General features: G+C 44.7%; 1 protein-coding gene across 1 annotated transcript; it reads right to left on the bottom strand.

The window, feature by feature from the left end:
- Positions 1–1,062: 1,062 nt before the first annotated feature.
- LOC310992855 (uncharacterized protein) lies at positions 1,063–10,489 on the bottom strand (the record flags this gene model as incomplete). Its single annotated transcript, XM_083981082.1, has 8 exons — positions 10,377–10,489; positions 7,627–9,260; positions 6,371–6,452; positions 6,168–6,266; positions 4,942–5,086; positions 4,657–4,736; positions 4,274–4,339; positions 1,063–2,724 (listed from the first exon to the last, which is right to left on the bottom strand). Exons 1-8 carry the CDS (start codon positions 10,377–10,379, stop codon positions 1,063–1,065), a joined length of 3,771 nt encoding a protein of 1,256 aa, XP_083837208.1. The 5' UTR covers positions 10,380–10,489.
- Between the last annotated feature and the right edge of the window lie 6,270 nt (positions 10,490–16,759).

The raw sequence follows: 16,759 nt of genomic DNA, 5'->3' as shown, positions 1-16,759 counted from the left end.
GATAAAGCGAGGGACCGTTCTGGGGACACGATAAAGTGAGGGACCGTTCTGGGGACATATTAAAGCGAGGGACCGTTCTGGGAACACATTAAAGCGAGGGACTGTTATGGGGACACGATAAAGCGAGGGACCGGTCTGGGGACACGATAAAGCGAGTGGGCCAGAGTTAGCCAACAAGGCTAGTTTTCGTCCGTTGTCCCTGGCCAGATGTTAAAGGCAACCTAAAAGCCAAAAAAAAGGGGTAACAATTAAGTACTTTCAAAACACAATTTACATAACAATCTACCTAATAAAAGTTCATGATAACAAGTGGAACAGGTAAGAAGTCTGACATACAGCATGACAAAAGCTCATGGCATGCAGACAGGGAGAAGAAGAGCGAGAGAAAGCAAAATAAAGAGGAGTAAGATGGACCACACACCCTCTGATGTGGAGCAGAATAATCTTCATAATTAATAAACAAATTGATTGATTATTATGATCAGATGAGTTGTGCTTCACAGTTTGACTTGTCTTGTTTTTTTGTCACTGCTGACATCATCATTAAAATCAGCTGACGTCTCTCTGAAGGTCCAACGTGTCTCTGACACTGACGTTTGAATCAGGTGAGAAAATCACACCACACACACACACACACACACACACACACACACACACACACACACACACACACACACACACACACACACACACACACACTGCAGCAGATATGTTAATAAACATATTTATTGAGATGAAAACAGAGTTGAACAATTTATTCTAATAAAACCAGGACTCGGCTGTTGAGGGACTTTTGGTGCTGATCATTCATCTATAACAAACTATATTCCTAATTTTCACATGAACACACATTTTTTACAATGATCCTCAAATATGGTTCAAACACTTGAGACAAATGTTCATAAACCAGGTCACTTGCTCTCATACAGAAACAGCTATTGATTATCTATTAGAATCTGACGGATCAATAAACAGTGACTATCACTAATTTATCATCTCTAGAAACAATTAGTTTGATTTTCATTAAACACAAGATGGAATTAAAAAAGTCATTTAATTGGTCTACTCAGTTTGATTGACAGGACAAATGATCAGAGGGGCAGAGTTTTTACCTCCGTAACTAGCACTGGGACAGAAGAATGGGTGTAGTTTGTCAGTGAAGCAGCAGCCAGTGAAGGAGTAGATGAGAGCTGCAGCATCTACGTCATAAAAGGAGACCAGACCCTCCTCATAATCCACAAACACCCCCACCTTCTCAAGACCAGACCTTAGAGTGAGATGGACTGGGGGGTCAACATCAGCTTTGTACTCATTTCCATTGCTCAACCTTATCCTCCAGTAACCATTCTGAGGATTCAGTCCGATTTGTCCCTTCCTGCAGATCGACTCTCTGGCCACTCCCACAAACCATTCAGTTTTTCCTTTGACCTGAACCTCAAAGTAAAATCTGCCTGAAGAGAAACTCTGTTTTCCTAAGACAAAAATATAAAGTGTAAATCTCTCTGGGTTGTCTGGGAGTTTCTTATTCACATCACCATGATGAACTTGTTTTCCATCATCAGACAGGATGAGTTGAGGATGTGCTGTAGCAGGATCCAGAGTCACATCCACTGCAAACTGCTGGATCCTCTTCACCTCAGCCTCCATCTCCTCCATCATCTTCTTCATCTGTCCACGGAGCGTCTCCTCCAGCTGAGACACAGCTCTCACCACAGTCCCCTCATATGATGGAGGACGGACTCTGACCTGTGTCCAGTCCTTGGTGGGTGCAGCAGCTTTCAGGGAGGGGAAGCTTTGGAGGAGGTGGAGGTGGTCTTCAGAGAGTGAGAGCTGCTCCACCTCAGTGCTTCTCTTCTCCAGCTCAGAGATTTCCTGTTCCAGCTCTGTGATGAAGTCTTCAGCCTGTTTCTCTGAGCTTTTCTGTTTTGCTTCGATCTCCTTGATGAGCTGCTTCAGGCCTCTGTCAACAGACTCCTTCAGAGCAGTGAAGACCTCAATACCTTCTGCTTTCTCTCTGTCTGCAGCAGCTTCACTGATCTTCACTGACTGTTTCATCTCCTCAATCTTCAGTCGTCTCTTCTGGATCATCTGCTGAGTTTCAGCCTCTGTCTTCTGCAGCTCTGCCTTCTTTGCTTCATATTCTTCTCTCAGAGGAACCAACTCATGAGTCTTGTGGTCTAAAACAGAGCAGAGCATGCAGACACATGTCTGGTCGGTCTGACAGAACAGCTCCAGAGGTTTATCGTGCTTCCTACACATCCTGTCCTCCAGGTTCTCCACAGGCTCCATCAGCTGATGTCTCCTCAGACGTGACACTGTCAGATGAGGCATCAGGTGAGTCTCACAGTAGGAGGCCAGACACACCAGGCAGGACTTCAGGGCCTTCAGTCTGGTTCCAGTGCAGACGTCACAGGGAACTTCTCCTGGTTTGGAAACTTGTTGGTCTGAGCTGCTGCTGCTGGTTTTCTGTTGAGCTTCACGTCTGAACTGAGCCACCATCTCAGAGATGAAGCTGTTGATCTTCAGCTCAGGTCTCACATTGAAAACCTCTTTACACATTGGACACTGACACCTGTCACTAACGTCCCAGTGCTGAGTGATGCAGCTCTGACAGAAGTTGTGTCCACATGATGTGGCGACTGGATCAGTGAAGACATCCAGACAGATGGAGCACAGGAACTGATCTTCAGACCTCAGGTGACCAGCAGCAGACATGTCGACACACTGAGGGAGACAAAACAAACACATTCATGTAAAATAATGTTCTGTCTCTTTAAGATTATTTTTCTCCAACTGGGGGGCGGGGGTGTTGTATGAACATTTATCCTTCACACCGAGTCTGATGTTCCAAATTTGAAGTGTAAACAGCCAATCAGAGAAGAGGAAGGAAAGACCACAGTAACCAATCACTGATCCCTTGAGATGTACATGAAGAAGAGCAGCAGACTAAAGCTGCTCCATTATTATGTTTTGTTCAATATTGAAATTACACTTAAAACAAAAACAGTTCTGTCTGTGTATGTGTTCCTGTTATATATGATGTCATTTAAAGATGATGAGGAGGATCAACTTTTATGTTGCACACACATGCTCATATTTAATAATCATATTGTTTACTATTATTTCATTTTTCATACATTTAGTTTCCATTCATATATTCTGTTTACTGAAGTGTGTGTGTGTGTGTGTGTGTGTGTGTGTGTGTGTGTGTGTGTGTGTGTGTGTGTGTGTGTGTGTGTGTATTTGCTTTATGTACATTATAAATAATCACACTTGGACATCTTTATTTTTTATATATATCATGTATAACAGGACGAAATCTGCAGAGCGAACTGTTTTTGTTTTTAAACAAACAACAAGGACACTGTATTTCCTCTGGCTGCTTCACAATAAAATAATGTGGCTTTTATTGTGAAAGAGCAGCAGGAAGTAGAGAGTAATGCAGCTGTAGCAGGTGATAACTTGACGGCTCTAAAACCAGGAAATGAGGTGAAGTGTAGAGAGAAGCTGAGAGTTATAAAAGTCCTGAGCAGAGACACAGAGACAGTTTAAAGTGGACTATAGTGTCTCTGTGGACAAACAGCCTCAGGTCTGTTGTGAGCCAGTTCACTAGAGTCAGTGTGACATGAAGAGAGTGAAGCTTCAGCTGAGTAGAGATGAAGCTCAGTGTTAAAGCTGTTGCTCACACAGTCGCTGTGTCTCAATTCGAATACTTCCCTGAGTACACTGTAATGTAGTACATACTTCTGCAGTGCGCAAATTTCGACGGTTAGTGTTGATTCAAATCGAATGCTGTTGTTGTGCACTCACCAGAACTAATGATCTCAACGGTTGCCAGTGTTGTTTGTGTGTTTTTTTTGGGACCACTATTATTGCCTCTCAACTCATCTACGGCTTGTTTTTTTGTTATTTCAACTAGCTATAATGCTATAACGCCTTACTCGTCACTTTTTTCTTTTCTTTTTTTTTTTTTTTTGTGTGCGCCACCTGTTTAATATGAGGTTGAGATTACGCCACTACCGCCACATCATCTGGCTCCTTTTACTGGTGGAAAACATTGGCCTGCCAGTATGTTGAAATACATAATTTTTACTCCACTACATAGCCACGAAAGTGATCATTGAGGGTGTGACGTTTGCCATCTGTGTATACAGTAGACTGCATTTTGACATACTTGTGAATTGAGACGCACTTACGTACTCAAAATATTTAGTTTAAGTATGGAAGTATTCAAATTAAGACACAGCAAGTGAATATGATGAGCTGTACTCACCAGTGTTTGGTAGAGACTCTGCTGTGTTGCTGACAAACTCCTGATGGACTCACTTTGACTTTCCGTCTTTTCTCAGTCCTCGATCTCTCACTCTTTAGTCTTAACTTCTGGATGATGACGCTGTGTGTCTGTGATTTTATTGTGAGGTCATCAAGTGAACATGGAACAAAGGTGATGTGTCACCTGACAGTGGGAAGAGTCACATGTATGACTGACAGCTGCTGGTAGTGAGGTCCACCATGAAGAACCTGGACCAATGCCCACGGCCTCACCTTTGATACCATCATCCTCCATAAACCGGGTTATAATCTATAAACCTCTCTCTGCACATGGACGTTGGACTTCTTCACCAACAGACCAGAGTATCAGGACCAGGAAATTACATCATCAACCACAATACTGGACTCTGGTGAACCACAGGACTCAGTCTGGACCCCCTTTAGGTCTTTGTCTCCATCCAGTCCTTTAACACCAGATGACACCATTGTGGTGGGACTCATCAGTGACAACAAATAGACCTTCTACAGACTGGAGGTCCAACATGGTCTGACTCCTTTTTCATTGTTGGACTCTGGGCTGTCTGTATTCTGCTCTCTGCCTTACCCAGTAAAGGCTCAAAAACAAATGTCATGTGTCTGTCTGGTAATATGACAATCGGTCAGTCTTACCTGGAGTGCCCACACAGGCCTTAAGCTCCACCATTGACACCATCATCCTCCAAAACAAAGGAGAACATTGTGGACCCAGGTGGACCACACAGCCCCCACTCTCCATCAGTGGGGAGGAGGTGGAGAAGGTGGCTCCATCAGCTTCCTGAGAAGAAACCAACAGAGCCTTTTCTTATTCTGGGATCTAAAGCAGGTTGGCCTCTCCTTACAGGTGCTTCGTCTGGAGGAACTGAGGAGCAGCTTCCTTCAGAGACAGTTGAGACAGGACCAAGATGGAGAATCATCAGAACCAGAACCAGAACCAGAACCAGGACCTGCAGCTTTGTCTCTACTCAGTGTTTAAAATGATGATTAGATTAAAAATCTCATTTGTGGAGAAATTATTTCTCAGCTACATGTCTGCTTGATCCCGTCCCGATAAGACTACTTAAGGATGTCTTCCCCTTAGTTAACACTTGTATACTGAACCAAATCAATCTTTACCTAGTCACAGGCTACGTGCCACAGGCCTTTAAGGTGGCTGTCATTAACCCTTTACTTAAAAAACCTTTAACTAGGCCCAACTATGGGCCTGTATCCGGGCGGCTGAGGTTTAGGAGGTAGAGCGGGTCGTCCACTAACCGGAATGTCGTTGGTTCGGTTCCACACTCCTCCAGTCAACATGTTGAAGTGTCCTTGGGCAAGACACTGAACCCACACTTGCCCCCCGATGTGTCCATTAGGTGTATGAATGTGTGTGAATGGTTAGTTCTTGCGCTGTGCCATAGTGCTGTATGAGTGTGTGAAAGGGTGAATGTGACCCACAGTGTAAAGCGCTTTGAGTGGTCTGAGAGACTAGAAAAGCACTATAAAAGTGCAAGTCCATTTACCATTTTATCCAACCTTCCTTACATCTCCAAGATCCTCGAGAAGGTTGTCCTGGAGCAGCTACATGAACATCTGCACAGCAACGAGCTCTTTGAAGCTTTCCAATCTGGATTCAGAGAACACCATAGCACTGAAACAGCACTTGTCAAAGTCTTTAATGATCTTCTTATAGCTTCAGACAGAGGTCTCGTCTCTGTACTTGTACTTTTGGACCTCAGTGCTGCATTCGACACCATCGACCACAGCATCCTGCTGCAGAGACTGGATCATGAAATTGTGATTAAAGGACCTGGTGTTGTTGGGTTGGATCACCAGGTAGCTACGGAGGGAGTAGCCACTGTCCCCAAGAAATAAGTTACTCTGCCTGCCTTCTGCCCCACAGCCGAGTTGGCCCACATGAAGCTGTCAATTGTGCCTCCTGGACACCTGGTGATGAGGCCACCGCGGTCCACCACCACCTGAGTAGGATATTGAGAGCAGCAAAGTGTGTTCTTCCGATCCAGCACTGGTCCACCTGGAAGAGATTGAGGATAGGAATTGTGCCATCCACTACACCGATCACCTGTGGGATCTCAGCCATGGTCTGGAATCCTTGGTGGACCTGGTGGACTTCCTCTCTTGTGATGGGGATCCTGATGTGCACCCTGGCATGGCGCAGGAGGATCGATGTCACGGCTGCCACACTCCATCACACCAACGCCTTGTTTGAATATGCTCTATAGCAGCCACAGCATCTCACATGTGTGATTTGGCAACAGCTTTATATAGATCAGTAGGTGAAGCCCCCTTCATGAGGGTCCAGTCGAGCTCACTTACACCTGATATTTCACAGGTTTGGAGGGTGGATGTGGTTTTTTTGGTAACACTTTACGTGAATAGGTATTCATAAGATTGACATGAAACTGTCATAACCATGACATAACAGCTGTCATAAACATCAATGAATACTTATGACAGCTGTCGTTAAGTGTCATTCGGTAAGTTATGTCACTTTTGATGCAAAGTTGACATTGTCTGAGCTGTCCTTGTTATGAGAACTTGACATCATTTTTAAAGTTTGGCAATTAGGTCTGCTATGACAGTTTAAATTGTCTTTATGTCAAGTTGTCAGAACTACAACATCTCAAACAATGTCAACTTTGCATTAAAAGTGTCATAACGAGTGACACTTAACGACAGCTGTCATAAGTATTCATTGATGTTTATGACAGCTGTTATGTCATGGTTATGACAGTGTTATGTCAATCTTATGAATACCTATTCAAGTAAAGTGTTACCGGGTTTTTTTATGTGCTCCAAAGCATTATGTGTGCATGCAGATGTGGGATGTGTGTGGAAAAAAATTGACAAATGATAGTCTTGATTCATTTTATTGCAGTGTCTGAGGATGATCAAATAAGTTGTGCTGTAACAGTTTTTAACTTGTTTTTTCTTTTGACACTGATGACATCATCATGAAAGTCAGCTGACGTCTCTCTGAAGGTCCATCGTGTGTCAGTTGAGAAAATCACACCACACACATACTGCAGCAGATATGTTAATAAACATATTTATTAAGATGAAATCAGAGATTAACAATTTATTGTAATAAAACCAGGACTCGACTGTTGAGGGACTTTTGGCACTGATCATTCATTAATAACAAACTATATTCCTCATTTTCACATAAACACACATTTTTTTTACAATGATCCTCAAATATCTGGTTCAGAAACCCGGTCACCTGCTCTCATACAGAATCAGCTATTGATTATCTATTACAATCTGATGGGTCACTAAACAGTGACCGGATTAAAAAAAGTAATTTCATTGGTCTACTCAGTGTGATTGACAGGACAGATGATCAGAGGGGCAGAGTTTTTGCCTCCATCATTACCACAGGGACTGAAAAGTGGGTGTAGTTTGTCAGTGAAACAGCAGCCAGTGAAGGAGTAGATGAGAGCTGCAGCATCTACGTCATAAAAGGAGACCAGACCTTCCTCATAATCCACAAACACCCCAACCTTCTCAGGACCGGACCTCAGACTCAGACAGACTGGGGGGTCAACACCAGCAAAGTACTCATTTCCATCACCTAACCTTATCCTCCAGTAACCATTCTGAGGACTCCGTGTGATGATCTTCTTCCTGATGATCGACTCTCTGGCCACTCCCACAACCCACTCAGTTTTTCCTTTGACCTGAACCTCAAAGTAAAATCTGCCTGAAGAGAAACTCTGTTTTCCTAAGACACTGCAACCTACAGAAAATCTCTTTAGGTTGTCTGGAAGATTCTTCCTCACACCACCATCCTGAACTCGTTTTCCATCGTCAGACAGGATGAGCCAGGGACTTGCTGTATCAGGATCCAGAGTCACATCCACTGCAAACTGCTGGACCATCTTCATCTTCATCTTCTCCATGTGTCCACGGACCGTCTCCTCCAGCTGAGACACAGCTCTCACCACAGTCCCCTCATATGATGGACGGACTCTGACCTGTGTCCAGTCCTTGGTGGGTGCAGCAGCTTTCAGGGATGGGAAGCTTTGGAGGAGGTGGAGGTGGTCTTCAGAGAGTGAGAGCTGCTCCACCTCAGTGCTTCTCTTCTCCAGCTCAGAGATTTCCTGTTCCAGCTCTGTGATGAAGTCTTCAGCCTGTTTCTCTGAGCTTTTCTGTTTCTCTTCGATCTCCTTGATGAGCTGCTTCAGGCCTCTGTCAACAGACTCCTTCAGAGCAGTGAAGACCTCAACACCTTCTGCTTTCTCTCTGTCTGCAGCAGCTTCACTGATCTTCACTGACTGTTTCATCTCCTCAATCTTCAGTCGTCTCTTCTGGATCATCTGCTGAGTTTCAGCCTCTGTCTTCTGCAGCTCTGCCTTCTTTCCTTCATATTCTTCTCTCAGAGGAACAAACTCATGAGTCTTGTGGTCTAAAACAGAGCAGAGCATGCAGACACATGTCTGGTCGGTCTGACAGAACAGCTCCAGAGGTTTATCGTGCTTCCTACACATCCTGTCCTCCAGGTTCTCCACAGGCTCCATCAGCTGATGTCTCCTCAGACGTGACACTGTCAGATGAGGCTCCAGGTGAGTCTCACAGTAGGAGGCCAGACACACCAGACAGGACTTCAGGGCCTTCAGTCTGGTTCCAGTGCAGACGTCACAGGGAACTTCTCCTGGTTTGGAAACTTGTTGCTCTGAGCTGCTGCTGCTGGTTTTCTGTTGAGCTTCACGTCTGAACTGAGCCACCATCTCAGAGATGAACCTGTTGATCTCAAGCTGAGGCCTTGTTTCAAAAACCCTCTTACAAATGGGACACTGACACCTGTCAACGTCCCAGTGCTGAGTGATGCAGCTCTGACAGAAGTTGTGTCCACATGATGTGGTGACTGGATCAGTGAAGACATCCAGACAGATGGAGCACAGGAACTGGTCTTCAGACCTCAGGTTGCTGGCAGCAGACATGTCTACACACTGAGGGAGACAAAACAAACACATTCATTTAAAACAATGTTCTGTCTCTTTAAGACTCTGGTTCTCTAACTGAGCAACAGAGCTGCCGTGTAAATGTCAGAGTCTGATGTATGTGCTCTCCTAAATTTAGATTATTTAACACCCGGTGACGTTTTGTAGCTGAACACCACCCTGTGCTTTTCTAAACTAATACGTTTGAAGTGTAAACAGCCAAGAAAAGTAATGAAATACTACACTAATCAATCACTGATCTTCTAAGCTGTTAATGAAGAAGAGCAGTAGACTTGCGACAAGCGTTGGCGAAGGCCCTATTGTAATTGCTATGTTTATCATTCTTCCGTTTATTTATCTTCCGCCGAAATTATTACATCTTTGGGGCCTCGAACATGCTCGCTGGATGATTCTTGGCATGTACGTAGGGATTGGCAAAAAAAATTGTATTTTAAAGTTGTCGCATATGGGCGTGGCCAAATTGCAAAACGGAGCCCCCTAGAATTTTCAAAACATCAGCCCCGCCTGTGCATTTCATCTAGATGCATGAAACTTGGTGGGCTTATAGAACATGCCAATGTAACGGAGGGACTGGGCGCACTCACTCACCCATAAAGGACGTGAAAACCAGACTGCCAAGCAGTCATTGATATCTTGGCAAAACGGTTTGCCGGGGCGTTAGACCAGGGTTCGAACCCCACCTGAGGCAGTCTGAGTCGAAACACAACGCAGAGGGCCAGATAACATCGACTACTCTGTGTTTCCACATATCTACCGGAGCTCCATCTCTCTGCACCAACCGCCACCTGCATTGCCCCCTTTCCCCTGTTGTTAAACCAGCCTGCCCTCCCTTCCCATGAACCAGTCTGCCACCCAGTCCTCCCATTAAGCTGGTCTGCCCTCCCTTCCCATGAACCAGTCTGCCATCCAGTCCTCCCATTAAGCTGGTCGGCCATTTTGAATTGAATCGTATTTAAGCAAATTTGTGCTAGGGATTTTGCCTGATCAACTTCAAATTTTTTACGGCTCATCAAGACCCCATGGTGATCTTATCTTGTGCTCTGCAGGTGTATAGGTCATAGCTGCTACAGATCAATGAACTTTGGCAACTGTTTCGGAGCTCACCATCCAACTGCGAACATCTCTCCTCTCTGAGCGCCGTGTGGCTCATTCTGATAATAATGATGGTGATTAACTGAGCCCAGTCAGGCCTCCAGGTCTTTAGAAGCTGTTATGGTTCTTGTGTGGCCATCTTGGGCAGGTTTTCACCACTGTTCCAAGCTTTCTGCATTTGTTCACAAAGACTCTCAGTGTGGTTCGCTGGAGTCTTAAGCCAGGGACACACCGAGCCGAATCTGGCGATTTTCCAACCCCTCTTGGTGACTTTTTTTGTCAAAAGCGACTAGCGACAAATCTAGCGACTTTTTCCCGTGATATTACAAACGTTTCTGGACCTGAAATCACGTTATCACAGCTGTTTTCAACGAGCAGCGGCGCTGCCGCGGGCACTCACAGGTATTCAGCCTACACACAGTAGTGTCACGGAGCTGCCTCCGCTGCATTCAGAGACGCACTGCTCCACGCCACAGACATAAAGAGCACCGCTGGCCGCTGGCCGCCGGCACCCCCCCCCCCCCCCCCCCCCCCCGCTGAGATAATGACGTCATTTAGCGACTTTTAGCGACTTTTACGACAGCCAATAGCGACTTTGCTTACTGAGGAGTTGGCAACACTGGTCCTAGCCTGTGCTACAGTAAAAATGGTATACAAAATAAAAAGAGGAGTAAAGCAATATATTAAGCGGCAATATATATATATTTAAACATCAAAGATGTTCAATCCCACATAGTTTGAAACAACGTTCAAAACACACACAGCTCACAACTAAGCATATAAAGCCCGTTAGCTTAATGCTAATGTGTAATGTAAAACACCATAGACGGGCTAACATAAATTAGCATCGGCTATCGCCAATTCGCGGCAACCGAGCCACAGCAGTAAGCTGCTAAAAACTGTTTTAATTTCGGCTTTAGTGCTGTTAAAACGTGGCTGGTTAATTTGTTTGGGGGAGATAAATGTTGGTCTCATTGATGAAATTAAAGCAGAAGTGAGTGATATATTTGTGTTAATATAAGTCTTAAATAGTTATATCTTCCGACAGCAATCACTTACATAGAGTGTTTGGACTGAAACACGGGTCTCTCAGTCCCTCTGCTCTGCTCTGAGCCGAAGAGAAAACATTTATCGTATCCTACAGTTTTTATCCAATGAGGAGAGAGAACGGCAACGCCGTGAATGTGGTGACGTAGCGACGAGGACTGTTATGGTGCGTTCAAGGAAACTCGTATTTTTCCGACCGTGAAGTGGTACCAGTTCGATCTGGTACGAGTTCACCGGTCGGAAGTTACGAGTGGCCGTTATAGTGACTTTCACCGGTAAAACAGGTCAGAAAAACACGAGTGGGTTGCCTGGAACGCTACAAAGTCGTAAGTTGTGACTTGAAGCTGTAATTTACGATTTCAAAAGCCTGCCTGGAACGCAGCATTAGCGAAAACGACCGGATCACTCACTTCTGCTTCAACTGTGGCAGTGGCATTAGTTTGTTTGAATGAACAGTGAGCAGGGCTGCCCCTGGTCTGTATTGGTCTGTATTTCTATGGGGGAGTCCTCGCCACTCAGTCGCTCTGGTCGGCAGTCGGGGCAGTGTGTTTCACTTTTTCCTTTCTCCCGACGAGAGGCGACAGACTCGTCGGCCAAAGCCGTCGGCGTCGGGACGCGTCGGGAAGCGTCGTGGCGGTGTGTCAGGGGCTTTAAAGCTTAAGAAATGGCTTGGTAACACTGTAACACTCTCTCAGCCTCCTTCACTTCACTCAAACAGGTTCTGTTGAAGTGATTTCTTGATTCATCAGGTCTGGCAGTGATCAGGCCAGGGTGTGGACAGTGAAATTGATGTCAGCTTTAAAAAAAAATAGGTTTATCACATTAGTTCATGATTTAACCAAGGGGGCATTTACTTTTTCACATAGGGCCAGGTGGGTTTGGATAGTTTTTTCCCCTTAAAAAATTTAATCATCATTTAATCATCATTTTATGTTTACTTGGGTTATCTTTGTTTCATATCCAAATAAGTTTGTTTTGTTTTTTTTGTTTTTTCTCTTTTTAATTTTTCTCTATTTGAAAATGTATTTACTACAATATACTTAAGTACTGGTAACCTTATTGGTTCCCTTTTTTTCTGTTTTTTTCTCTGGTTTAGTTTAGTTTAGTTTAGTTTAGTTTAGTTTAGTTTAGTTTAGTTTGTTTGTTTGTTTGTTTATTAGTTGTTGTAGTTTTGTTTTGTTTTTTCTTATTGCCAAGTTTGTTTGTTTTTTATATTGTAAGTATTCTGGGTAGCTTAATTTGGTATGTAGGACAGGCATTAATATAAGCATTATGCTTCTGCCTGTGCTTTTTTAGTCACTATTTTGTCGATAATGTTTGTAGCTATTGTGTGATGTGACTGAATAAAGAATTTCACATCAAATCAAATGATTGTAAATGTTTAAATGTGACAGATATTCAAATAAATCAGGAAGGGGGCAAATACTTTTTCACGAAACTGTACATTATAAAAAAAAATCACACTTTCATTTATTTATATTAAAGCAGAAGTAAGTGATATATTTGTGTTAATATAAGTCTTAAATAGTTATATCTTCCGACAGCAATCACTTACTTATACCCCTTTCCCACTGGCCAAAAAACCCGTTTAAACCCGCTAACAATCGGCTTTTGGTGGCAGTGGGAAAGGCGCACCAAGCCGCGTCGACCCGCGTCGACGCGGGTCAAACGACTCGGCAAGCGACGCGGGTTAAAATCGCCTTTAATCGGCTCGGCTCCGAACGGCTTGCAGTGGGAACGCCAGACCCGCGTCAACCCGCTAATTTACGTGATGACACTGAACGTTACGTGACGCTACGTCATCGCACCGGTCGCGTCTCATATCACGTACCAAAACAAAGCTCTGCTCCGCTCTGCTCTCATCCGAGACTGGGATCAAAAGATCAGAGAACACTGACCAACAACGATAGAAAAAAAGAAAAGAAAAGAAGCGACAGTCTGTTTAACTGACGTGTTGTGCCGCGGACGTCCGTCATCCGGCCGCAGCAGACTCTCTGTCCTCCGCGGTCCTGGTGCTCCAGGTCAGCCAGCCAGAGAGTCTGCCTCGGCGGACGGACACTCCGCGGCGGGCGGCTGTGGCATGACTGTGTGTGTCTCTTGCACCGCGGATGAGAGCGGGGCGACTGGTTTATGCTCTGTCTGATCCCTCAGCGGGGGGTCAGACTCGGCTCATTTTGGTCAATGGGAAAGGGGCCAAATGCCAATTGTTAGCGGGTCGACCCGCGTTTAAAAAACCCGCGTCGACCCGCTAATTTTAGTGGGAAAACGGCTATAGAGTGTTTGGACTGAAACACGGGTCTGTCAGTCACTCTGCTCTGCTCTGAGCCGAGGAGAAAACATGTATCGTATCCTACAGTTTTTATCCAATGAGGAGAGAGAACGGCATGCAGGGCTGTGTGTGCAGCCAAGGGACGCCGTGAATGTGGCGACGTAGGGACGAGGACTGTTATGGTGCGTTCAAGGAAACTCGTATTTTTCGGACCGTGAAGTCGTACCAGTTCGATCTGGTACAAGTTCACCGGTCGGAAGTTACGAGTGGCCATTATAGTGACTTTCACCGGTAAAACAGGTCGGAAAAACACAAGTGGGTTGCCTGGAACGCTACAAAGTCGTAAGTTGTGACTTGAAGCTGTAATTTACGATTTCAAAAGCCTGCCTGGAACGCAGCATTAGCGAAAACGACCGGACCACTTACTTCTGCTTTAAGTATAACAAGAACAACTCTGCAGACAGAACTGTTTTTTTGTTTTTAAACACCCGGTATGTCTGTTAAACAATAATCTGGTATTTCCTGTTTTCAAACCTACACTTAGTGACAAGGGCACTATATTTCCTCTGGCTCCTTCACAATAAAAGGTTGTAGCTTTTATTGTGAAAGAGCAGCAGGAAGTAGAGAGCTGTAGCAGGTGATAACTTGACAGCTCTAAAACCAGGAAATGAGGTGAAGCGTAGAGAGAAGCTTAGAGTTATAAAAGTCCTGAGCAGAGACAGTTTAAAGTGGACTATAGTGTCTCTGTGGACAAACAGCCTCAGGTCTGTTGTGAGCCAGTTCACTAGAGTCAGTGTGACATGAAGAGAGTGAAGCTTCAGCTGAGTAGAGATGGAGCTCAGTGTTAAAGCTGCTGCTCACACAGTGAATATGATGAGCTGTACTCACCAGAGTTTGGTAGAGACTCTGCTGTGTTGCTGACAAACTCCTGATGGACTCACTTTGACTTTCTGTCTCCTCTCAGTCCTCGATCTCTCACTCTTTAGTCTTAACTTTTGGATGGTGACGCTGTGTGTCTGTGATTTTATTGTGAGCGTTATTAGTCCTCGGTCTCTCATATTTTAGGTTTCACTTCTGCACTGTGACGTTGAGCCTCTCCCTGTTTCCTGTGTTGCTCCTCCTCCCTCTGCAGCTCTGTGCGTCTGTTCTTTTATTGTGAAACAGCAGCGTTTCTCCGGTGAACATGGAGCAAAGGTGAAGCTGCACTGTTTCTTGTTTCTTGTGATGTTGAGGATGATGTAGATATGGAGGATACACTTGCACTTTTCCGGTCATTTATGGGCTTTTTTAGTCATGCCACTGTTGGACACTGTATTTTACCCCCCCCCCCTTTTTAATTGTGTGTCTTGTATCTGTGTTCTTTACTTGCTGCAACAATAATTGCCCAACGGGAACACAAATAAAAACCTTGAACCTTGAACCTTGAACCATGAACCTGACAGGTGGGAGGAGTCAACTGTGTGAGTGACAGCTTGTTGTTGAAGTTGTTTATTATAGTAGGATAAGCCCCTTGAGCTGTAACAACTCGTTTACGAGGGGGTTCTACACAAAAAACATCAAGACATAACACAACTCAGCACAATACAATGAAAGGAAACAAGACAATACAATACAATACAGACAATAAAACAAAACAAAAAACAAACAAGCAAACAAACAAACAGAGACAGACATATACAAAAAACACTTACACAAAATTGCAACCAGAGTTTGAACAAATATTAGATGAGAAAATTTTTTTTTTTTTAAATATGGTGACAGAGTTGATGAAAGCAAGAGCAGGGTGTTTCAAAGTAGGTGGATAGGACTTGATTAAAACAGAGTAATGATTGCGGTGATCTGATAACTACAGGTAGATGTTTCCAGTCGTTTGGACCTTTGAACATGAATGCTTTTGTACCTATTGATTTCATATTGTGACAGCTGCTGTTTACCTCCTGATGTTCCAGCAGCAGAGACAGACTGGGAACCACTCAGGAGAAATTAACATCAGTCCAGTAAGAAATTAAAATCTGGACCTGTGCCCACAGCTGGAACAGTTGTTTACAGCTGCCTCAGAGCCACTGCTGTTGTCCCGGGGCCCAAAAGATCCAAAAGGTCCAAAAGGTCAAAAGGTCAAAAAAATCCAAATGGTCAAATAGTCCAAATAGTCCAAAAGGTCCAAAAGGTCCAAAAAGTCAAAAGATCCAAAAGATCCAAAAGTTCCAAAAGATCCAAAAGGCCCAAAAGATCCAAATGGTCCAAAAGGTCCAAAAGATCCAAAAAGGTCCAAAAGGTCCAAAAGGTCCAAAAGGTCAAAAGGTCCAAAAGGTCCACTGTCACAGCCTCAATGACCTCGACCCCTCGATTCAAACAAACTACTAGGCAGGCATAACAACCAAGAGACTAAAGCACTCAACCAGAGGTGAACAATGTCTTCGGTGGTGGCTAATAGGCTACTTTTGATAATTATTTATAGATAGTGTAACTCATATCACAATCTCTGGGTTCACACACATTACCAGACTCTGGATCAGCTGTTAGCGGCTCTGACATCACTTCCTGTCACCGCGGCGGCGGCGGTGTCCCGCTGAGGCGTCCGTGTCGAGTTCAGGCACCGGAGGAAAAAGTCGTCTCTCACTCTGCTCTGATGAGCTCTAATGTGTCGGGGTTAATGTGGTAATCAGGGTTAATTAGCTCTCCACAGCGTCTCCACGGCGTCTCCACGGCGACCGGAGTGTTAGCAGAGCAGTGTCAGCGGCGGCGTGGAGGGGTGACATCACACACACACACACACCTCCTTAACACGTCGGTCGCAGGTGAGAACGAAGGGTTAAATATTTACAGACAGACGAGACGAGGTTCAGCTGAGGACGACGGTCCAAACACAGAGGGACGGATAAGACAGTGTCCTCATGGTGTCTCCATAGTGTGTGTCCATATAACATGTCCAGTGTCTCAATGTCCACAGAGTCCAGCAGTTTCTCCATAGTGTCCATATAATGTCTACGCAGTCCAACAGTGTCTCCAATGTGTCCAAAATGTCCTCCCAGTGTCTACACAATGTCAATACTGTGTCTCCATATTGTCCACAGAGGCC

This window comes from Trachurus trachurus, assembly GCF_905171665.1.
Source record: "Trachurus trachurus genome assembly, chromosome: 10".
NCBI lineage: Eukaryota > Metazoa > Chordata > Actinopteri > Carangiformes > Carangidae > Trachurus > Trachurus trachurus.
The sequence above is the reverse complement of the archived record's forward strand: the minus strand, read 5'-3'. Positions and strand labels throughout refer to the sequence as shown.